Source organism: Pelmatolapia mariae, linkage group LG2 (assembly GCF_036321145.2).
Source record: "Pelmatolapia mariae isolate MD_Pm_ZW linkage group LG2, Pm_UMD_F_2, whole genome shotgun sequence".
NCBI classification, from domain to species: Eukaryota; Metazoa; Chordata; class Actinopteri; order Cichliformes; family Cichlidae; genus Pelmatolapia; species Pelmatolapia mariae.
In genome coordinates, this window is record NC_086228.1 from 7,727,513 (window position 1) to 7,750,090 (window position 22,578).

Consider the following 22,578-nt stretch of genomic DNA (forward strand, 5'->3'; position numbering starts at 1 on the left):
GGTCTAGAATAGCTAGGACAAAAATGATAAAAAGGAAAAAAGAGAGAGAAACAAAGAGAGCGATCCACATCAAATGCTACTGGGAGCAGCACATGCCTGCTCGTCTGTCTGTCAGTCTGTCTGTCCGCTTAGCCTTGAAAATCCCAGCACTCAAAGCCAGACGACCACAGAACTCATGCCCACGCCACACACGCACACGCACACAGACACAAACGCACACACACACACAAACGGGCTCGCACAGTAGCCTGTTCTATCCTACGCTATTGATCTGCACCCCACTCTTCATTAGAAAGAAAGATTCAAAGGCAAGAAGGAGCAGTGAGACGTGTTGTGTGTGCCTATGTGTCTGTGCGCACGGAGCGTGTGCGTGCGTGTGTTCGCAAGTGTAAACGTATGATCAAGGGAGTTGTGTAAGCTGTGTGTGGTTGTATATGTGTGTGATTCCATAAAGTTTTTCTTTCTTTCCTTCGTTTTTGTAAACCTATATGCATGTGTGTTTGTATGTATGTGGATGTACTGCCAGGTATCAGTAACAGTGGGAGCAGATCTGTGTTACTCTAATGCAGTCTGTCCTCACTGGGTGTTCCTATGGAAACTCTCTCTCTCTCTCTCTCTCTGTATATTATTAGACATTCTTGAGTCAACTGCTCAGAATAGGAAGACACAGATCTCATCTATTGCAATGCACTCAGTATAAAGTCCTTCGGCTCACACCTGAACTGCGCAGCAGCTTAATTTCCTTGAAATTATTTTCACTTTTGCGATCGTGGGAGATATTGACTCTTGAACTGGTCAGTTTATTAACTTGTAAACATCAGATCAATGAGAGCAACTGGAGGGTCACGTCTACTGACGCGGGCCTGAGGCGTGCAGAGCAATAGCGGCGCTCTATTTTCTGGTAATTTTTCCATTTTTGTATGATTAATTCTTTTAGTAATAGGACAAAACAAGAAGGCCTTGTGAAAAAAATACTCACATACCTCCAAACAAAACAAAAACAAACAAATTTAATACTAGTAGTTTTTTGTAACATGTAACAGACTAATTAGTCCAGTTCTTTTTTTGCAGACTTTTTGCAGTTCCTTTGATTTAGATCTGCTAAATAACAAACAGTATTTCTCACACGAAGTTAAAGAAAGAAGCTTTCCCAGCAGATTCTGACAATAATGCGTGGTTTACATTTGCTTTAGTCAGTATATGAATGACGAAATATAAACAGGTGCATTTATTGAACCTTTTTACAATTAAAATAAAGAAATAAATAATCTGAATCAATTTGTATATTTGTTTAGATTTGTTTAGTTTATGTTAGCATATAAGGAGGTTAGGATTATGGCTTGATGATGTAGACCTTTCAAAAACTCATGTATCTAAAACCTTCAGCTCTTTTGAATAGTATTGTATCTGTGGTTGAGAGCAAACTCAGTAAGATTGGAAAAATGTCAAGCTAGATTCAAGGTCAACTACAACAGAGCAGTGGAAAGAGTGAAGTTTCCACCACGATCTATGTAAATATGAGTTAACAGAAGCTAGTTTACTCCAACTGCAGGTACCAAGCTGGGATCAGTGGGAAGGTTGCATCAGTAAAGGTTTCTCTGTATGATAAAGACACCATTGCCAACCCAACCCCCACATGAACCATCATCTTTTTGCATTATTTTATTGCTAAATAAGATTGACCACTCATCAACCTTTAAAAAGAAACCCTTTTGCATCTAAATGTGTTTGAAAATTTAATATGGTTGAAAGCCATTGCCAAGCAACATATTAACAGCATTCTTCTGAGTGGTCAAATGACCATGATCAAAGAGCAACACATTGCCAAGGTACACAGACTAGTATTACCAGAATAAACATGTTTATAGCATATATGTACAGCTATGTGTAAATTATGTTTCTCATGTAATCACAGGGTTATTGTGTTGCACGATGAGCCTCCGGACAGCACCGCAGCTGTGCAGTGTTCAACTCCACCGATTGATGGAGTTCAATCAATTTCAGACTAACTTCCTTCTTCTTTTAGTTGCTGCATTGGCTCGCAATAAATTTACATTTATATCATAATATTCAGAATATTGAGTATTTGACTATATACTCATCTTCCCTTCATCTAATTCGTGAGCTGACACAACATGGGAAACTTTTATATTTTGCTCGCCAAAATGACATCCATACCTGTTGTTTCAGTTTATTGATTTCATCTGCAGAGTGGAAAATAGAGGCAATCGCGACGAGAAACCGAAGACTTAAGACGCAGCTGTCAATTATTAAGGGAGCCAAGGCAGCGCATAATTCTGTACAGGAACACAGAGGGTGGTATCTCACCAGTCACACATGTGTGTCTCCATATGTTACTCCTTCCTCACTGGAAAATTAGTGCAGTGAAAAGAAGATGTGTTTGAGGGTGTGTAGGTGTAATCTTTTTGACAGTGAGGCACGCTCGCACTGTGACTCACTGTCTTTGCACACAATAGGTTGATATGATTATATAACAAGGTGAGCGTTAGGGAAGAGTTTATTTAATGGGAGAACAGCTTGGGTTGTGCTTCAGCATGTATTGTTGAGAACATAACCACGGCAAAACTAACACTTGCACGACTTACCCAGGTTTAAAATTTAGTGTGAATGACCTGCACTTAAGTTGGAAGTCAGTGTTACTGAATAACTTCCACGTGTGGCTAGCTCCGATATAAAAAGAGAGGAGAGTGTAGAGTTGAATGGTGCCTGAATAGCTTCAAAAGTAGAGGACGGTGCGATGAAAACTAGAGACTAACCTCTGGAGTGGTAGTCGGCTGCTGCGCTGCTGATGGGCACTTTCTTAACGGCTGAGGAGCGATAGACGATGTGTGTCCTTCCTCCTCCCCCCTCCTCCTCCTCTTCTATCACTCCATCGCCCCTCTCGACTGGCTCGATAAAAAACTCCTCTCTCTCTGTCTTGATCATACCGGCCTGAAAAAGAAACATGACTCATTATATCATAGTAATACTTATCAGTCGCTAACATGACACCCAGCTTCTCCTCATCCGATATGTGCCTCCATCCCTCACCTCCCTGATAATTTAAAGAAAGAATCGAAGGAGAAGAGAAGGGGAGAGGGGTGATCCCTCCTGGGGCCCCCGCAGAGGTCCAGAGTGACACCTGGCATCTCAAATGGCTAACACAAGAGCAAGAGATGAGACTGTCCCACTCCCATCCTACGCTAACACATCCTGTCAGGTAATTCCCCACGTCCCTTGTGCACACACTCACACAACACACATCAGCCATGCTCACTGGGAATGTGCATGTGAACAGGGGTGAGAAAGAAGAGGTGGCGGCAAGTAAAGAAGAATACCCACAAAACACACATACACACACACACACACACACAAAAAGGGGGTTGCGTACACATACATGGGGAAAACAGGCACTGGGAAAATTGCCCGTCACTCTCTGTTATTCCATCTGTCTGTTTAAGACAACTGGTAATTACCAAGGCAACGCACTGCTGTAGAGGAAAGAGAACACACAGAGAGGATTGCGAGGCTTTTGAGAGGAAGAGAGCAAAAGAAAGAGGGTGATAAATGAAGGGAAAACATTGATACGATCAGCATGTGCCTGTCGGCTTTTCTCTCCGCTCTGACAGGAGAAGGAAAATATGACGAACAAGCTGAAGACAGGAAAGTGAGCTGATGATAGAAAAAAAAACATGCGTTACAGATGAATGAGGAATAAATAGCTGTGTGTGTACTGTACTGCATAGAGATTAGCTGAAGCAGGTGGAGTCAGAAGCCTTACATTGATACCAACACCTCAAATAAAAACAGGCAGTCTATTAAGCTCTGATAATGTCTGGGGGCGTGGTCAACACGATCTCTTAAAAAGCAGACCCCAAATGCATGTCCCCCCGCAACACATTGCCAAATTTAAATGCAACGTATGCCAACAACTGTTACACAATAAAGGAAAAGAAGGCTTTTAATCCAATACAAGGGTTTTTAATATGAACAGTTTATATGAAGTGTATTGTAGCAATCTGAGTTCCAAGGTTTTTAGTGAAACTCCTGGACAAGCATGTTATCTCATAATAACCTGTGTGTTTGTTCCATTGCAAAACTCAAGACTCAAGACACATTACAGCCCAACTGATATAGGATTTGATGATTTTAAAATCTGATATATACCTGAGTCCCTAATATGGTAAATATGAAAGGTTACAAAGGTGAATCAAGATGTCATTAGATCAATGTAATGAGTACATGACTTAAATAATTAGGCTGGCTCTTCAATGAATGTGCCATGCTACCTTTAAAAAATGGTGCTAGTTTGGTTTTATATCCAATATAAGATACTGGACCTTGTAGAGGGACCTCGAGATCCCTCAGTCATAACCTAAAATTAAAATAAGCTTTGTCTGTTTATTTGCTTGGTGTGTTTATTTATGTATTTGGAGAAATTCAAAGCATTTCTGTTTTTGCTCGAGTTTTTCTAGGACATTAGATCATTTTCTTGTGATTTAGTGGATAAATACACACGAATGATGAATTTAGTTGATGCGATGTACAGTGTGTTTTTTGCCACTGCGCTGTATGAATACAACTGATTAGACTTCATGCTGTGTGAGGAAAAAGTAAAATAACACATGCACTACATTTGTCATTATTTCTTTTTCTTATTCAGTACAGTCCCTAAAAAATCAATTTTATTGGCTACATCTGTATCAGTAATGTCTCTATAGTAGAGTACAGGGAGTCTAAATGCATCAAATCTAAAGAAATATGCTTGGTGGAAACAAGTATACGTAGTACTTATTGACTTCTCTATCAGAAATGGAAAATATGAATTTGTATGCTCCTGGTATTCCTCAGAGAGGCTGATTTGAAAGGATATTAGCAAAAGTTGCCCCTTAGAAATTAAAAGGTGCTCTTATTCTTGCTCTCTTCGGTTCCTTCCTCTGTCTGCCTCTCTCCTTCACCCTGCCAGTCTGATGCTTTAGTCCCAGAAGGATGTTGACAAGTCACTGACCTGCCTCCCCTTTTCTTTTTTTCTCTTTCTCTTTCCTCGGCTCTCTCTTCCCATCCCTCAATTTTTTCGAGCTATGGTGCGGCATTCTGATTGGATCTGATGGATCTGCGATGGTGCATGCCTTCCCACTCTAGAATACCAAGCAGATGGGAGAGGAGAGCCGTGTCAAAGAAAAAAAGATGACATGTAGGACTGGGAGACATGCTTAGATCAATCAGAGCCCACATAGTGGGGGTGGAGGGTCAGAGAGAGGAAAATGAGTGTGAACATATAAGAACTGGAGAAAAGCTTTGAGAGAGTGATGTAAATAGACACTATAATAGAATGAACAGTGAAAAGCACCGTCTTTATCTCCTCTAAATCATGGACACCCAAGTCCAAGCCAAGGGGATTAAAGGGAGGCTTGTCCAAATGCTTTGTCTGGATGAAGCAAAAGTTCAGATACAGAGTCATCAAAGCAGAGTCATTCAAAGACACAACTGAAAACCATGTTTGTATGTAGGCAACCTCGACTCTGCTAGCTTCGCTACTCAATTAAGTCTCTCTTATTTGAAATTTCCTTTATTGGTCTTCATGAAAAAATGAGGTGTGTTACTGTTTGTCTCCCTGTTGTGAGAAAAATCAGCTTCAACTATAACACTTGCTATTAGAAACGGAAGCAGCAATTTTCATTTACACAGGGAACATTTTGTGCAACTCCCATGAAAGAAAACAGGAAGAGCATCAGCACATAACTCAGTTTTGTCAATTTCCATAAAACTCACAAATGCTCACAAGTGTAGTTTTTTAAACTTTGTAGTCGTAACCTCTGAAGTCTAATAACTTCAAACCACGCTGCTTTGGCAGTCGTTGCTTTCACGTAAAATCTTTCCTGCTTGAATCACACCGATATGTTTAATGGTGAAAGCTGCAAAGATATAAGAACAGATATGGGGAAACGTATCCTTGACTGACACTACACTACTTTGACTAAGAAGAGTGATTTCTGCTAATTCGATGATCCTTGCAGTGAGTGTTGTGCAATCTGATGGCTCTGCACGACATGTGTGGCATTTGGCTGATGGGTAACTTCAATAATAGTGCACAAAAATGTTGTCTCAGTTTAAAGAACACTGTTCGTAAATGTCTGTATTCCTCTAAAATTATGTAACATCAGGAACACACATTAAAATGATGTCATCTGGTGATCCGTAAAATCTCAAGCTTCCTGCCAAGTGGATATTCAGCTGCTTTTATGAATTTTTTTCATTTCCTTTGTAATTGCTGTAGCTTAAAAAATCATCGCCCTATAACTAGTTTTGCCTGTTCAGGGACTGCTCTAGGCTCAGCTGCCTTGCTAGCTGCTGTTCTCTTATTACAGTAAATTCATTGTGCTCCTTTGGGTGATGAGCCTCAAGACGTTTTATTAAGTTTGACATGTTAAAATTTAGCTTATTAGCTTCCCTCCCCTCATGAGGCACTTAACTCTAACAGAATCACTCTCTACATTTCATCATAATCTAAAAACCTTTTATAATCTGTATATTAGATCACACACATAAAGCAGCCTTGGGTTTGGGTGAAAAGGTTGGGAATGATCGTGATTTTCACAAGGAGAATTAATATCTTTTTCATCATATGAATGTAAATATATTCAATTCACTTTATGATAGTCGTATGTGATAGGGCTGTGTATAGCTGTAGTCCTGGTAGAGTGCCTGTAGGCTGGGGCTCTCTCAAGTGAACGAGATTAAGAGTTCACTTTGGTTCTGATCAACAACCAGTGTAGAGCATTGGGACTTCTTAGGTTTCTTTGGTGGGGTACATATATTTTTTACCTGATATAAAAATGTCAAATTGCAAGAAGCAGCATTTACATCCCCTAGTGAACACAACAATGAGATGAGCCCAGGCATGTCTGAGAGCAAGAGCAGTGTGTCAGCTTTTGATGATGATTTAACACCTAAAAAGGGAGCTACTCCAAAAATTGAAGTGCACTACTTCGCAAAATATGTACGAAAATTATTCTGACAAAATTTTCACCACTTGAGGCAAAAAGACGCTTTCAAGTAAAAGTAGGCTACAAAGGAGGAGATAGTAGCAGCTGGTGATGTGCAACCAAAATGCAAACATATGACTTTAAGTGTTGCTGGAGCACTCGTTAATTACATAGTGAGTGCTTATGCACTGTTGATAGATATAATGTGGTGTCACTAATATTATAGTAAGGGTGTGATGGGAGTGTCTGGCAAAGGCAAACCTTCACCTCCTGCAAAACTTCAGCAACATTCCAAGGGAGTCTGGATGGGTCATATTCCCCAATATAACTCAAAAAACTAGATCATGGACAACACAGGTAAAGTTGGCCACCATCCTTAAGAAGCCTTATCAAAATTGGTCAAACCTGTGGGACTCTTGAGAGCACTGACAAGTACTAATGGGCTAAGCAGAATGTGGTTTTGGTGGCTTCCAAGGCAAGAACCGGTGTGATGGGATTTCAGTGTGGTTTGGAACAAGAGAAATTCTGTACAACTGTCAGAAAACTCAGAGGGGTGAAGCAGCTTTTAGGCAAAATGTGTGTGGTGCGGAAATAGCACTGGGGATATAGCCAGGGAGTGGAAGGAATATTTTGAGGATCTACTGAATTCCAATGACATGCCGTACTTCCATAGAGGAAGCAGATAACTATCTGAGTTATTTATTAGCTGTTCGGTGGCTGAGGACAGATGAGATCCACCCCAAGTTTGTCAAAGCTCTCGATTTTACGGCGTTGTCTTGATTAGCATGTCTCTGCAATATCGTACTGTCTTATTCTGTCAATGTGTAATAGTTTAGATTGCCACATGTTAATGTGAGCTGTCTTTTGCATACAGTGTTGTGAATTTAGTCTGCCACAATGGTTGATAGCTAACTGTCAAAAAACAAGCAGACTGCTGTCATGCTGTCCTTGCTGTTGTTTGACCTCTTTGCAAAAGTCATTGTGTGCACTGTAATTTATTTTATATTTCTGCAAGAATCTGGATCTAGGGTCTGAGATGGATAGTAACTGATCATCCTGGAAAAATGGACCACATTGTCTTTAAAGGTGAGACATCTGAAATAAATTGCTATAATTTGGAAAAAAAAAAACCCAATAGAAACAAATAAAAAGTTAAATCCAAAAAAAGGAAAACTGATTGTTTCTCCAGGTTCACATCTGGTTTAGAGATTAGTTATTACAGAGCCAAGTAAACGCTGTGTTCTGGGAACACAGTATTTTCTCAGGGAGAAAGTAAATTGAGAACAGGGTCCTCCAAAGGTTTCCTGCTGTTGTGACTACTTTTGCCAGGTTTGAGTAAGAGATAATCTGGATTCACGGTGGCAAACGTGTCTATTGTAGAGATTAGCACACCAGACAGATAAACCTACGTAGTTCTAAACATCGGAAACAAGTCCAGTAAAGAAAACCCCAATGAAAAATGAGTGTCATATCTCCAAATGTGGGGAAGGGAAAACATGGAGTCGGGGCTCTGTTATTCATGTTTGGGTAAAACATTCCGCATGAGACAGCTAATGGAGCTGGAAGGAATAAAGATCAAATAAAAGAGGCAAAAGCAAAGAAAAAAATGAAAATTAAACATTTTATTGAAATTGAAAATTACCTGAAGGCATTAAATGTGTAGAAATCTGACACAGAGTCCAGGGACAGAAGGAAAATTAAGGAAAAAAGCTCAGGAGAATGATAAAGGGGATACGGATGAAACAGTTAAATCTGACCCTTCCAATCATTCTCTGACCACTGCCCACCACTGAAGGTTTCACATCAACAAGCCTGAGAAAGCACAACCACCTTCATGTCAGAGTTTTTTCCGATATCCCACCAGACAGTGAGACCCTCCAATTCCTAATCATATGCATCAGTGGACAGCCCCTGCTCGACCTTTGACTCATAACTAAGGAAAACAATTTCTGGTGAATATCCTACATGAGACATCAGCAGACAACATCATGACTCGGATGATGATGACAATAAGGCGTACAGGGAGGCCATAACAGCCCCGTGTAAGGTCAGACATCATGTCATCTTGACAATCTCCTCAGAAAATGGACAAAGAGCTCTGCATAGCAGCCCTAACCATGTACCAGTCTAGCCAAGCTACAGCCTTTGTGCCAGAACCCCTGACAGCAACCATGTATAAAGCTCCTGCTTGATGCGTGCTATCTTTAACAATCAGTAAGCGATGGGACGATATGACCCAGACATGTGTTTCAAGTGCTATCAGAAAGGACATTGGGCTACAGACTGCCTTAGCAGGGACAACACTGAGAGACATGCAACTACTCTGACTCAGCTGATGGTTGCAGTAGACGGTGCTACACCTACAACACACACAGGTGATAGCATACACACCCTATGCTCACGCTTAGTAACACGCGCTATTCCCTACCAAACCAAAAGCTTCAAACTCCTCCACAGGTTAGTGGCACCTATGTCTCGTCTATTAGAGGGTGAAGAGAAGTGGTAAGAAAAAAAACTTATGTGTAATGATGAATGAAGGAAATTGAAACTTTAAACATTTTTGCTGTCTGCCTGATGCCATGATATAATGTGTTGCTTGGGTATTTGAACCCCTGAAAGCCTCACTGTAATTAAACTTGAAGGGTTTGAGGCTGACCCTCACATTTTCAGGACTGATCAGCTTTAATCAATAGAAGCTGTCAGGTGGTAACATAAGTGACCTACTTTTGGTAGAAGCTGGGAAATGTACACCACACACACCAAGGTACTGTGGCTTTATTTTTAAAGCCACAGTACACCTTGTATTATTTTAACACTTTATTTTTAAGGTGTTAAAATAATACAACAATAACAAAGACAAAAACATGATCAAACAAGGCAAAACATAATGAAAAAATAAAATTACTAATAAATAACATAGTATATTAAAAATGAGTATAAAAAAGCACTGATTTATTTAATCCAACCCCTTTCTCATTATTTAATAACTAATAATAATGGGTCTTTCTTTTTCCCCCATTAATATAGTTAGCTAAAACCAAACTGAAATTTAGCTAATTAAAAGAAGAATAAAAAGATATATATAGATAGATAGATATAAGCAACAAAAGCAAAACTGAAAAGAACAACCACTTCTAGAAAGTAACTGAAACTAAACTGAAGCGTAAAATTTTGATTCTTTGCACTGAACCTCACGTGTCTCTATAGAGATCGATAGTGACTTCAAGAAACAATGCTACAGAGAATTTATGACCACACACTTGTTCAGGTCAAAACATAAATGTGCATTTAACAAACACATAGTTTAACATGTTTGATGTATCAAATCTGCTCCTCAAGTATCATTTAAACCATGACAGAGACAGATAGGAAGATTTTGTCCCCTCACTCTGTTTTGGTTAAATATAGTGAACTTTCACTTGGCGTGGCAGACATCGCTTTCAAGTGCTGCAGTGTTTTAGATGATGCTGTGTTGCTACCTGTTGCAGGGGAAGGGGAAAACAACTCAACCTGACATGTCAGTGTCTTGGATATCTTGTTTGGGAGGCCCCTTAGAGATGGACTGGGTCCCACCGACCGCTGTGAAAGTGGGATATTGCAAATCTTCATCTTCTGTGCTATCCCAAATTTACAGACAGATGAAGGATGGCCTCGCCACCTTAACCTGACAACCAACAAGAGCAGACAGTTTACTACCTCTGGGTTAGGGTTACTGCAATACTACAGGAAGTTTAAAGACAGTGACTCTGAAATAGGCATCTGAGACTGTCGTTCTTGGTTTTACTTTTCAAGAAGAGAGCAGAGTCCACACGTTGGTTGGTTTAGCTTTCGGGAGGAATGATAAAGAGTTTTACCAACCATGGAACACTGAATTGTTGCTTTAAGTTGAGTACACACTGGAAGTGATTTGCAGCGATGTGGCGAATAAAGATGACTAAAGTGGCTACGGGTAAAATAACTGCTGGTGTCGCAAAGTGAGCGAGACCCATGCTAAACTTTCAGTAAATGACCTAAGAGACAGCCAGTGAGACTGAAAAATACAGTTACTTGAGATATGACCTTCTAGGAAATATATTAGAGGGTCACCCAGGCAACTGGAGCTTCAGCGTGTATATGGCTTTAGCCTTTGAGGTTATTTCGTGAGCTTATTCAAAGCTAAAGTCTCTCTTGGTTGGTTTAGGAACACTGTTAAGTCTCCCAGAAGGGCTGGAGGAGGTCCCTAGGGAAAAGGTGGTCTAGACTGCTACTGCAGTCTGGAACCTGGATCTCAGTAAGCAGGAGAGAAAGTAGATGAGGAGCCACAACCAAGATTTTTACATCTTCTTAGTATAATGATCGTAGCCTTAAGTATGTAAATATGCCTGTATATACCCAACCTCCTTCTTAACTGGTGGGCGAATCTCAAAGGAACTTTACACAAACATCGTCATGCATGCAGTGATCATGAACATGTATTATAAATCCCAGTTCTACTGATTTTCATATTTATCATCGCCCTATGAATTCATCCATTTGCATTGTTTGTCATGTCATGTTCAGTGTATGTCACCCATACGTAACTTCATGGTCACCAAAATTTGTATCCACACTCAAAATGATGCCAAAATTATACTTTTTTTTTTAAAGAGTGAAACAAATGCAGCTTAAACTTAGCTTAAACAACCGCCAGCGAATTGCCATTCTGATCGACTATCAAGCAATAAAGCATTAGCACATAGAATGCGCCACATATTCACTTCTGGCTCACTCTCAAACAATCATTCATGTTCGCAACTCAGCAAACTGTGCTGTATATAATGGGTTTTCATTACTCTCACGACAACTGAGACAGTGACACTAACCACAACCTGCCCTCTGAGACCCTGATGTCCATCTGAAGAATCCAAATGCGGATCCTAAACTGAGTCTCACTTTACATCTGGGGGATATTTGAAACCAAACTGAGCTCTATTTGAAGATGTGAAGGTAGTAACTTGAGTCCAGGGTAAGTGTCATGAGGAGGACATGAGACAGTAGAGTAGCAGAAAAGCCGTGTTGGAGTGGAGGAGCGGATGTTGTGGTGAGGATCAAAGTCACACCCGGTTGGGACCCTCCAGCTCAGTCCAGTGGCAGTCATTGTGTGTGTATGCGTATGTTTGATCTGGTGTCACTATGTGTGTATGTGTGTGTGTTTGATCTGATTCATAACCCTGCTACTGCTGGCTTACTTCACACACAGTTGCACACATGCATCCACAGGCAGGCGGAGCAGGCACAGTCACACAAACCCAAACACACATCTTCGCACAAATATAGCTTTGATAGTGACTCACTCTCACTGTGTAACCCTCCATTCATTCACCCTTTGAGTCATGAGATAATCAGTGTCATACAATAGTAAAGCTGATTTGGAAAATTAGAGACACTTCAGAGAGACAGATTAAGAGGACGCGTCATCGCAAACATTAATACTGTTTTAATTACTCGCATCAGCAGCAAATTATAGCTTTTGGCTCAGAGAAAACAAGCTCTGAAAAAAATAAAGATTTGTATTGCGGACTATAAATACGGCTCTGGAAAAAATGTAAATTTATATAACTCAAACCTAGCGTTGAGTGACGCTAAATATAAAAGAAACTGGAAAAATGTACCGCTTGACTCTCACTGGGGAGAGACGGAGAGCAAAAGCAGCAGAAAACTTCAGATTAGGACAGATTCATTAAGTGAATTAAACTGTTTTCTTAATGTTGTCAGGAGTGAGGCATTTTCCCAATTATGTTAATCCGGGATATGGAAGCAGGATGAGGAGAATAAATCCGACACAGCAGAAAAAAACATGAATCTAAACACATTAAACGCATAAAGCGAGTCAGGCCTTGTTGTACTTAAACTTTCTGAAAGCTTTTCTACCTCAGCTCCCACACACTCATAGGCTGACCGAGTGTGTGTGTGTGTGTGTGTGTGTGTGTGGTGTGAGCCAGATGCCAGTGTGATTTAAGCCAGAGAGGACTTAGTGACACTGCCTCATCCCTGTCACCCTGCTCAGCTCATTACATAGAGTGGTCTCTAAAAATGGCCACTAAAAACAGAAGAAAAAAACCTGCAAGCACTCACCTACACACTCTCTCTCTCTCTCTCACACACACACACACACACGCACACACACACATGTCGCAGCTCTGTCCCAGTCGCCCTTATATGTCTTCTTTCTGCACCTCATTTCTAAATTGTTCATTTTTGACCTACATTTCAGATCACCCTATCTCTATGTTTCTCCCTTACACACACACACACACACACACTAGGGGTCATTTCAGGTTTTAAATTTTCACTCAGGCTGACACAAATCAAAGATCTACAAACACAAATTGTATAAAACAAATTGAAAAAAAAAGGAAAAAAGCAAAAAACGAAGCAGTCAAAGGAAGAGGATGAGACACGAGTATACAGGAAAAGCCCTCTGTGAGTCCCCTACAACACCACTCTGGGGCTTTACTCTTCCCTATTGATGCACTTATGGAATTTTCTGTTTCTGGCCAACCAGCTCTCTTTCCTGTGTCCCCCCCCCCCCCCCCCCCCGCCTTTTTTTTTTTTTTTTACTTCTGCTATGGCATCTGCAATGATTTCAAACAGTTCTGTTAGCATCCCATTCTACTTTCCTCCATTTCTTTCCATTAAGTAAGTGGCGAAGGCCTCCGATGTGTGAGAGTGAAGACCCAGGTGCTGGAAAAGGACAAAAGCAGAGTGCAGCACGTATTATTTTAACAGACTAATAATAGCAGTAGTAAGCCAAACTTAGTTAGCCTGACAGCACGATCTGTGGAAATTTTGGTTCGGGGTCAAAGCTTTGACACAGACAGAAACACAGTTGCTGACAGTCTGGCAGTTAGACCTCGCCAGACAGACAGTTTGGAGCTGCCTCACTGTCCCGTTGTCTCTCTCCCTATTCCTGTTGTTATTCATTAGGACAGAAGCTCCCTCCCCCTGCTGTCTATCCAAACAGAGATTATGAATCAGCAGTACAGGCAAGAGGAGAAGTATAGACAGAATAAAAAGAGGAGCCGAAACAACAGAAATATGTGTTAACCAGCTGGGTAAAGGTGTTTCTTTCTGCTAAAAATGAGACAATTTAAAAGTGACAGGTGAGAATTAAGAGAAGACAAAAAAGAAAAAAAGACAAGGTGTGACATTACGGATGGTCTAGAGAAAGACTTGAGGGAAATTGTGGGTCAATGAATAGTCACTGAAGAACACATAGGAGATAATTTAAAAATTTAATCACAATTACCTCAAAACTGGAATATATCAACTGTCCCCCCCCCCCCCGAGCTTCACTCCCCACTTCCCAGTTTGTCTCTCTCTTTCTGTCTGACAGCTTTCCCAGGCAACCAAATGTTCCTGACCTGACCAATATTGAGGAGTCGGGACAAGCACGGGGAATGTTTACAAGATTCAATTATCAGAAGCAGCCATACTTGGTCTCTACTGTTGTCTGTGCGGCTCAGGTATTAGCAGAGGGCCTGTAATTCCTGAACAGAGTGTCAGGTTTGTCTCAGAGAGCCAGAGGCTCCATAACATAAAGCTACTCTAATCTCACAGGAAGGTTTATTCTAATCATGAACAACTGTGTGAAGAGCAGCTGATTTACAACACTGTCCCAACAATGACAAAACAGTGCTGTTAAGAAAAACTCAGAACTCCAAACAAACCCTGGGGCGCTGTAACAGAGACGGCCTCTGAGGAAATGCACGCCTATAGGGCTTCCTGTTTGTTTTCACCTTGGCAATTTTCATTATATCCAGTGTACATTAGGACTTAAGTGAAAAACTATTAGAACAAATTCAAGAACTTTACAGGGTGACAATATCGGCTTTAAAGGTGTTGAGTTAATTTTGCAAGACACATATGATTTGGATGCTGGAGGCTACGAACACAGACATTTATAAACATATATAAGACAAAATTAAATGATATGCAAATCTCTGTTACCTCATATTTTACTCAGAGCAGAATACAGAAAACACATTGAATGTTTAAAGTGAGAAAATGTGCCATTTTTAAAAAATATATATATTAGCTCTGAATTTAATGGCAGCAATATTTCTCAAAAAAGTTGTAACAGACCAATAAAAAGCTGGGAAAGTATGTGATGCTAAAAAGATATTTTGCAGCTAAGTTTTTTAATTGGCAACAGGTCTGTAAGATGACTAGACAGGCAGAGTTAACAGTAAAGATGGGCACATTTCGGTGCTTTATTTTTTTTTTTCCTGAGATGTCATACACTTTGGATTCTAGCCAATCATTTTACCTTTCCAAGGATAGTAGGCGGGCCCAGGTATGTACGTTCTTTTAGAGCAGAGCTACAGATTAAAAATGCCCAAGGCGACGCGGTCAAAAGTCTGGCTGTACTTCACAGCAAAAGATGCAAACTCAGCAGCCTGCAACAAGTGCTTTAAGGTGATACTGTGCAAAGGAGGTAACACCTCAAATCTGATGAAACACCTGGTGACGCATAGCATTTTTTTAAAAGCCGTAAAAGTATTTGATAGCTTGCTGCAAGATCTCACACCGAGCTCATCTACTGCGGGTGTGGTAAATCTCCATTAGCAAGTTAGCGCGGATCGCCCCGTGCGTGGGGCTGGATGGTGCTTACCATTTTGCAGAAAAATAAGAGACTGCTAAAAATAAAAACATAAGAGGTTTTTGGACAAAGTTTGTGTTCTCCATTCTTTAAGCACCGGTTCGAGCACTGTTTAAGCACCGGCACCGTTTCAAAAGTACCGATTTGGCACCGGTATCGGATAAAACCTAAACAATACTCATCCCTAATCAAAGTATCTTGTTAACACTTAACTGTTAATTACACTCCCAAAAAGTTGATTCTGTTCATCTGGACATAGCGGTTTCAGTGGGAGAAACGTTTCGTCGCTCATCCAAGTGACTTCTTCAGTCTCAGCTGACTGCAGGTTTCCCCAACCTTATAAACAATACATTTGCATAATGACTGAAACCAGCACCACTGAATGAACAATGGGCTGGGAAGTTACTTTTGGGGATTTACTTACCTAGATAATTGAGCGCGCATCAAGATGTTAATTACACTGTATTTACTGTTTATAAACCGATTTAATGCAGTGTAAATGAGCTACAAGGGCATTTAAATGTTCATATGAGAAAAAAATGAAATTTTAAATCGCTTCTTTCATAAAGAATTTAACAGATGTTTACAGTCTATTTATATACACTAACAAATTAATGCAAGGATAAAAGTAAATGCATTAACAAACCTATGACGTGAGTTATGTATGTAACAGATTACACTTATAGCACTGATGATAGCAAACAAGTCGACAATGACCTCTGCAAGGTGAAAAAAGACTGAGATGTGAATAAAAAGCTGTGGAACAAGGTATTAAGTGACCTTGAGCTGAGATAATTTTATAAAGTGTCAAAAAATCTGTCATTGTTAAAAAAATGTTTGTTTTTTGGCGTGAAAAACTGATCTGTGGAAATAATTTGAAACACAAAGTCCACAATTAATTGTGCAGTCCAGCTGATTTGTAGGGAACAGGGCTGACACACATTTTAATGGACTGAAGGTTAATCTTTACAGATCTTTAGCCTTTGTGTGCTCCCAGCTTTTCCTGTGCTCATGCCAGCAAACACTCTTAGTGACACACACACACACACACACACACAAAGCTCCAGCCAAGTACCCATCAATCCTTCTCACTGCCCAAGCCCTGCCATCGATCAGTGAGTATGTGTGTGTGCGCGCGACTGTGTCTGCATTCTTCTTTTGGTGTGTTCACAGTTTTCTGCGTGGTCGTACAGATTGATAAATGACCCCGATTAGTGGCAACTGACCGCTCTATGATTGCAATCTAAGTGTAGCGGAACAGCTGTTCTCGGGGCAGTGTTGTCTAGAGCGGTCTGCGATTAATACAACAGCACTTTAATGAATTACAAATCAACCACAGGCCTCGGATCTGCTAGCCGGCAATACCTACACAGCTCCACCTGTGAATTTGGAGGTCTGTGGCAAAACCATGACATATTGTGTTATGCAAGCATCCCAGAACCAACTAGAACCAACCAAATAAAACAGCAAGAAAATTCAGTTCTTTTCACATCTCTCTATATTCTGTCCATATTACAGTTGTTTGTATAAGCTGTCAGCTGGGGTTGTTGGAATGTTTGTATGAATAAGACTTCTTGATAAAACAATCCAAAGTGGCTTTATTCCCACTCCTATCTTGTCTTTTCCAGGCAAGCCTTCTCTCTATTTTTCTTTCAGTGTCACTGTTCTTTCCTGACCCATTGACCTCTTCCTGATGCCTAAAATCACCTACAAACACACACTGTGACACTTCCACACACGCACATAGACATTCCGATTAACGCCCATCCTCAACCTTATCTCTACTCTATCTCTTTATCTTCACATCTATTGGGTATACCTGTAACCTAGCAACAGAGCTGAGCAAAGACCCACCCCTACCTGCTCACTGCGCTGACTCCTAGCCCTAACAGCCAATCAAACCGTGTCAGGGCAGCAACAAGAGCCAATCAAATTTCTGCTATAACTGGGAGTTGCCCCTTGCTCTCCACCCTTTTGACCCCACATGCAGGAGTATGCATGTGCATGTAATGCATGCTTACGCATTACACAGAAGGAGAGGTCTATAAAGACCAGAGAGACCACAGCATTGGGCTCTGTGTTGATTTGTGAACCAGTACTTTACTAAAGAGGAAAATGTGTGATTGCAAAATTCTTGATGAACGACTGCAAAAGTAGTCTTCCAGACTAAGACATATAAAGTGCTCAGTACTTGCACAGAATACACTGTGAATAAAATGTTAGGTAGACTGCTTTTCATACCGAATTTTCTCTGCAAGGCCTGCTCCTTTTCTACTCTTTTTTTTCACCACTCTTGGCTACTGACATTACAAACTAATAAAAAAATACCCTCTTTGCTGTCGTGTCTCTTTGACCACTGCTGAATACTTCTTGATTTATTTCTCTAGATGAATCAATGCGCGCTCCTGCTGTACTATTGTGGTGCAAAATCAACATGTACCCGTCCAAAGCCATCGGCGTCGTTATGTGGCCAGAAAACATGAACACCTACTTTGTTCAAAGCACATTTTATTTTTCCACCCTAACACTGCGTTATTTCCTTCAGAACCCTTTTGTATTGACATGCCCATACTTCCTCTTTGTAGGATAGACTATAGTATTTTCTTTTTTGCTATAAAATCAATACCCAGATACAATACACCTGAAAGCTGAAGCTAAAAGACACAAACTGCGGGCTTAAAAAACCTGACAAACAGCATCGACAGTGCAGGAACAAATGGTCTACAGATGTGTCCCACCCACATTATTCTACGGATCCCAAAGTATCCCTGGTATATAATCAATATTAAGTGCAAAAACTTAAATATATGTAAGTTTAATTTTAACATTCAGAGCTTATAAAGCTTATTTATATGTACAGATCTATATTTACATTCCTTTTCCCCAGTTGCAGATAATGCTATAATGATCAATTGCTTTCTTAATGTCAATCAAGCACTCATCAACAGTAAACTTACACTCTGACTTGGTGCTGTTCTTTTGGAAGTTTTGCTTGAAATCTACCTTTATATCCGTCTTATCCTTTGGTCCTTATCTTTGAGTTTTAGCTCAGTTCTTGCTGTGTCACATCAAGCACTTTGTAAACAGTGTTTTAAATGAACATATTTAATGCATGCAGGGTTTTTTTTTCCTTGGCTTATCTTTCCTTCTTTGATCTCTCTATCTTTTCCTGTCCTGTGTCATCGCCTCGTCGCCTCTCTCTTCTTGTATTTTTGCATTTCTGCTCCTTTCCTGGAATCTGTCACAACTAATGCGAGTGGATGGGAGGAAGGTGGCGTGCGAGGGAGAAGATCTACCTTTGAATCGTTACAGCACTCCCTTGCACTGTGTCAATGGGGAGGAAGGGGAGGGGGAATCAAAACTGAAAATTTTTAAATTTAATCAGCCTCTAGTCGGATAGATGGAGGATGGGAAGGTAGACAGAGGGAAAAGAGATGCTGGTCCGAACAAATACACACAACTGCTATGGCAAATATTCCCTTTCACATGGGCCCAGACTTGATGCACATACTGGAAAGCTGATCTATTCACTCTACTCACAGATAAAGCACGAGTGTGTGTGTGTGTGTGTGTGTGTGTGTGTGTGTGTGTGTGTGTGTGTGTGTGTGTGTGTGTGTGTGTGTGTGTGTGTGTCAGAGACTCATGTTTCCAACAGAAAAAAAATGGTCTTCAACTAGCATTTCAAAAATTCCAGGTATGCAGTCCATCGTAGCTCTACCTGACCTATTGCTTGTTCGTGTGTGCCTATAGATTTGCATGTAAGTGTAGGAGGTAGGAGGAAGGTATAAGGTAAAGCTGCCATATTGAAACCAGCTGTAGGTTTATTTATTAATGCAATTCAGTCTGTCATACCTTTTTTCCCATCCTAAATTTCCATATCTTATTTCTGGTTCAAGGATACCTTCATTGTTGATTATGCTGAAACAGCATACACAACTACAGATGCTGTTGGTTTACTTTATGTACAATCGAACAGTTTATGGTGCACCACTCATTTTAGATATTTAATGCCTATTACTGCACCTCAAGAGTTATAGCTAATTTCTCCCCCTGCATAAAAAATCTGTTTTTGATCATTTAGACTGATGATTTTTCAAGTCCAACCTGGTGTGAGTATGTTAGTGCTTCTTCTCCAGATGCAACTTTGGAATCTGAAAAGTGAACCTTATGTGGAAATGGCTTAAACCTGTTTTTTTTTTTTTTTTACGATTATGTGTTTGCAAAAAGACATAAAAAAAGACAAGCTTTACTTTTGTAAATTATGGTCCCCATCAGTGTCCAGAAGAATGTTAAAGCAGGGCATTCATTAGGGTGGGGCCACCTTGTTATTGAGAAGTTGCCACTGTATGACTGGATTCACAGTCACCGTGCACCACCCGTGCTTGTGATGTGGTTTCACAAAGCTAAGACGGAGATGGTGAAAAAAGCAAAAAAAAAAAATGCAAACCAGTAGGTGACATCATGGTGGCTATGCCCATCTTTTTACATGTAGTCTATGCATGTTTTTGTGTCCAGCATTCCTGTACTACAACAACTTCACGTTCAGCACATTTAAAATTTACAGTTATGGTGGTGTCAAAACCGTTCAACTGATTTAAAACTTGCAAAGGTGTAATAGCCAAATTTTTGAAAAGGAAAAAAAATTATAAAACACACTTCTCGCTAAGCAGAACTGTGTCTCAGTGATAGATGAAAAGTTACCATCAAGGTCTGGTTTTTACTTGATAAAGTGGTTGTGAACTGTCTTATTTTATTCATGCTAACGATCAGGTTTGCCTCCCTGCCAGACTGTGTTAGTACAATTTAAATTACTCATCACATACTGTAGACTGGTCCAAAAAGCTTTCCCCCCCAGAGATACTCATCAGGAAAGAGTCTCTTGAAAATTTGATCAATTTTGTCTGGTAACATTAAAAAACTGTAGAAGAGCTATATGATTATTTTTGTTTTTATCCCTTTAATGTGTGTGAAGAGCCAACAAGAAATCAGACAGCTCGGCTGGAGTCTTATTCACGTATGCGCTCTACCAGCTCAACTGTGATGAATGCTAATGCTCGTCCTCACAGGCCTAAAACTGGGGAAGCAAAAAAGAACATCCAGATACTTAAAAGTAGAAGTTTGGAAATTCTTTTGGCCATATGTGCCACAAGCAGCTTTCATTTGAATGAATAAGGCGACATCTTGTAATCCAGTATCCAGCTGTCCTTGTTAAATCCCTGAGATTTAAACATAGTAAAATCTGTTCCTTACATTTTATTTGTGTTTTTGTTCTTGGACAGGCTAACCAAGTTGGAGCATCTCTCTTATTACAGCTCTACACACTATGAGAAGCTTATAATATTATTATTACTAAGGGAAGAGAACAAAAACGGCAATTCTTAAGTAAAAACTTTTCCCTGACTATTCATTGATCTAAAATGTAATCACTGAATTGCACCATACAGTGAAAGGCAGCGATGTGATTAGTTTCTTAAATCTGTGTATTATGTTTCTCAAAATGTTCTGACTTATTAATAAATTTTTTGCATTTTTTTCCTGTAAAGTCCCTACTTCCTGTAAGCTGCCACACATCAAAGTCCACTACACCATATTTCATAAATTTCTCATCAAGTCTTCCAGGCATATGCCTCTGAGGTGTCAGTGCTACCACCAGAGGGCAACACTGTGGCGTTCTGGGTCCATAGGAACTCAGTGGGCAGCAAGGTCTGCGAGGTCTGTCTGGTGGGCAGAACAGAGAGAGCAAGACAGAGACGAGGGGAAGAGGCAGAATGTGTGTGGGAGAGAAAAAACACTAAACAGAAGGTGAGGCGAGACAACTGAGTGGGGGGCCATGAGACTGAGATGTACTCAGAAGGAGTGTGTGTGTGTTTATGTGTGTGAACATGAGGCTTATGTATGAGATCTTGCATAAGCTCAGGTGTCAGCAGGTGCATGAAAGCACTAATACGAAGCCGTGCATTGGCATCTGTGTGCGCGCATGTGTATGCGTGTGCATTTGTGTGCCTAAAGACAATACCGCTCCCTCATTACCCTGTTTCCTCCAGTCCAGCACTAATGAGGAGCCTCACCATCACTGTGGTAATCAAGGTCAAGCCTAGGCCAAAACACAGAATCAGACACACCAGGCAGACGCACACTTTGTGGAGCCACAGTGAGGAAGTGATTGTGTATGCACAGCCACAATTAGCAACACATTTACAATAAATAGCCATTTTATATAGTTTTATTCCACAAACGAGAAAGGAAGGCAAAAGCAAGAGGCAAAAGGGTGGAGTTCTATAAGCCTCCCATGTGATCCCAAGTGTTGCTAAGAAAGGATGTGGGTGTGATGTTATGTCCCCCCTGTCTCCGCTTCCTCCTTTTTTTTGTGAGTTGAAGACAGAGAGACAGGCAGAACATGAGGGAGAGGATGCATGATCGAACACAGGTGGAGTCAAGTAGAAAAAGTGGAAAAAGCAAAGCAGCATAAGGATGAGAAAGGGGGGGAAAGGGGGAGGAGGGAGGGAAAAGCAGGGTGATATACAGGGGTATAAGGCTTGGAGGGGGGGGGTTGGGGTGGAGGGAGTAATTAAATGAAAAGAGCAAGACTTAGCTCTTTAGTCTCATCCCTCAAGACCAGCCTGACACTGCTCCAGCTAGCTAATGTCATAGCAACAGGGAGAAGGAAAGTCTAATGGGTGCGGCACAGAGAAAAGGAGTAAAAAGCAGGTACAGGCGAGAAAGAGGAGGTAAGGGAGGAGAAACTGAGTGATGAAGGATGTAATGTTGGGAGGAAGGTAGGAAAAAGAAGGAAAGGAAGACACCCTGGAACTAAGGAAGACACAAACACTGTACAGTCAAGGACAGAAACATTGGTCTGTTGGGAAGGATATGAAAAAGATGAAAACATGAAGAAAAAAGGAAGAAAAAACAACAGGAGTGGAGGAAGCCACAAAGAGTGAGAGGGGTGGCAAACAGCCAGAGGAATAAAAG

The 22,578-nt window shown here is 40.6% G+C and overlaps 1 protein-coding gene across 3 annotated transcripts in view; it reads right to left on the minus strand.

Moving 5' to 3' along the window:
* The window catches only part of LOC134640529 (A disintegrin and metalloproteinase with thrombospondin motifs 2-like), a 136,276-nt gene that overhangs the window by 74,895 nt on the left and 38,803 nt on the right, over positions 1–22,578 (minus strand). For 2 of the 3 annotated variants that reach the window (XM_063492401.1, XM_063492409.2), the window contains exon 3: positions 2,778–2,952. In XM_063492401.1, the coding sequence (XP_063348471.1) occupies positions 2,778–2,952 (175 nt within the window). Of the gene's footprint in view, positions 1–2,777; positions 2,953–5,008; positions 5,106–22,578 lie in introns of those variants that run through there. The other variant, XM_063492416.1, reaches the window with a different exon arrangement.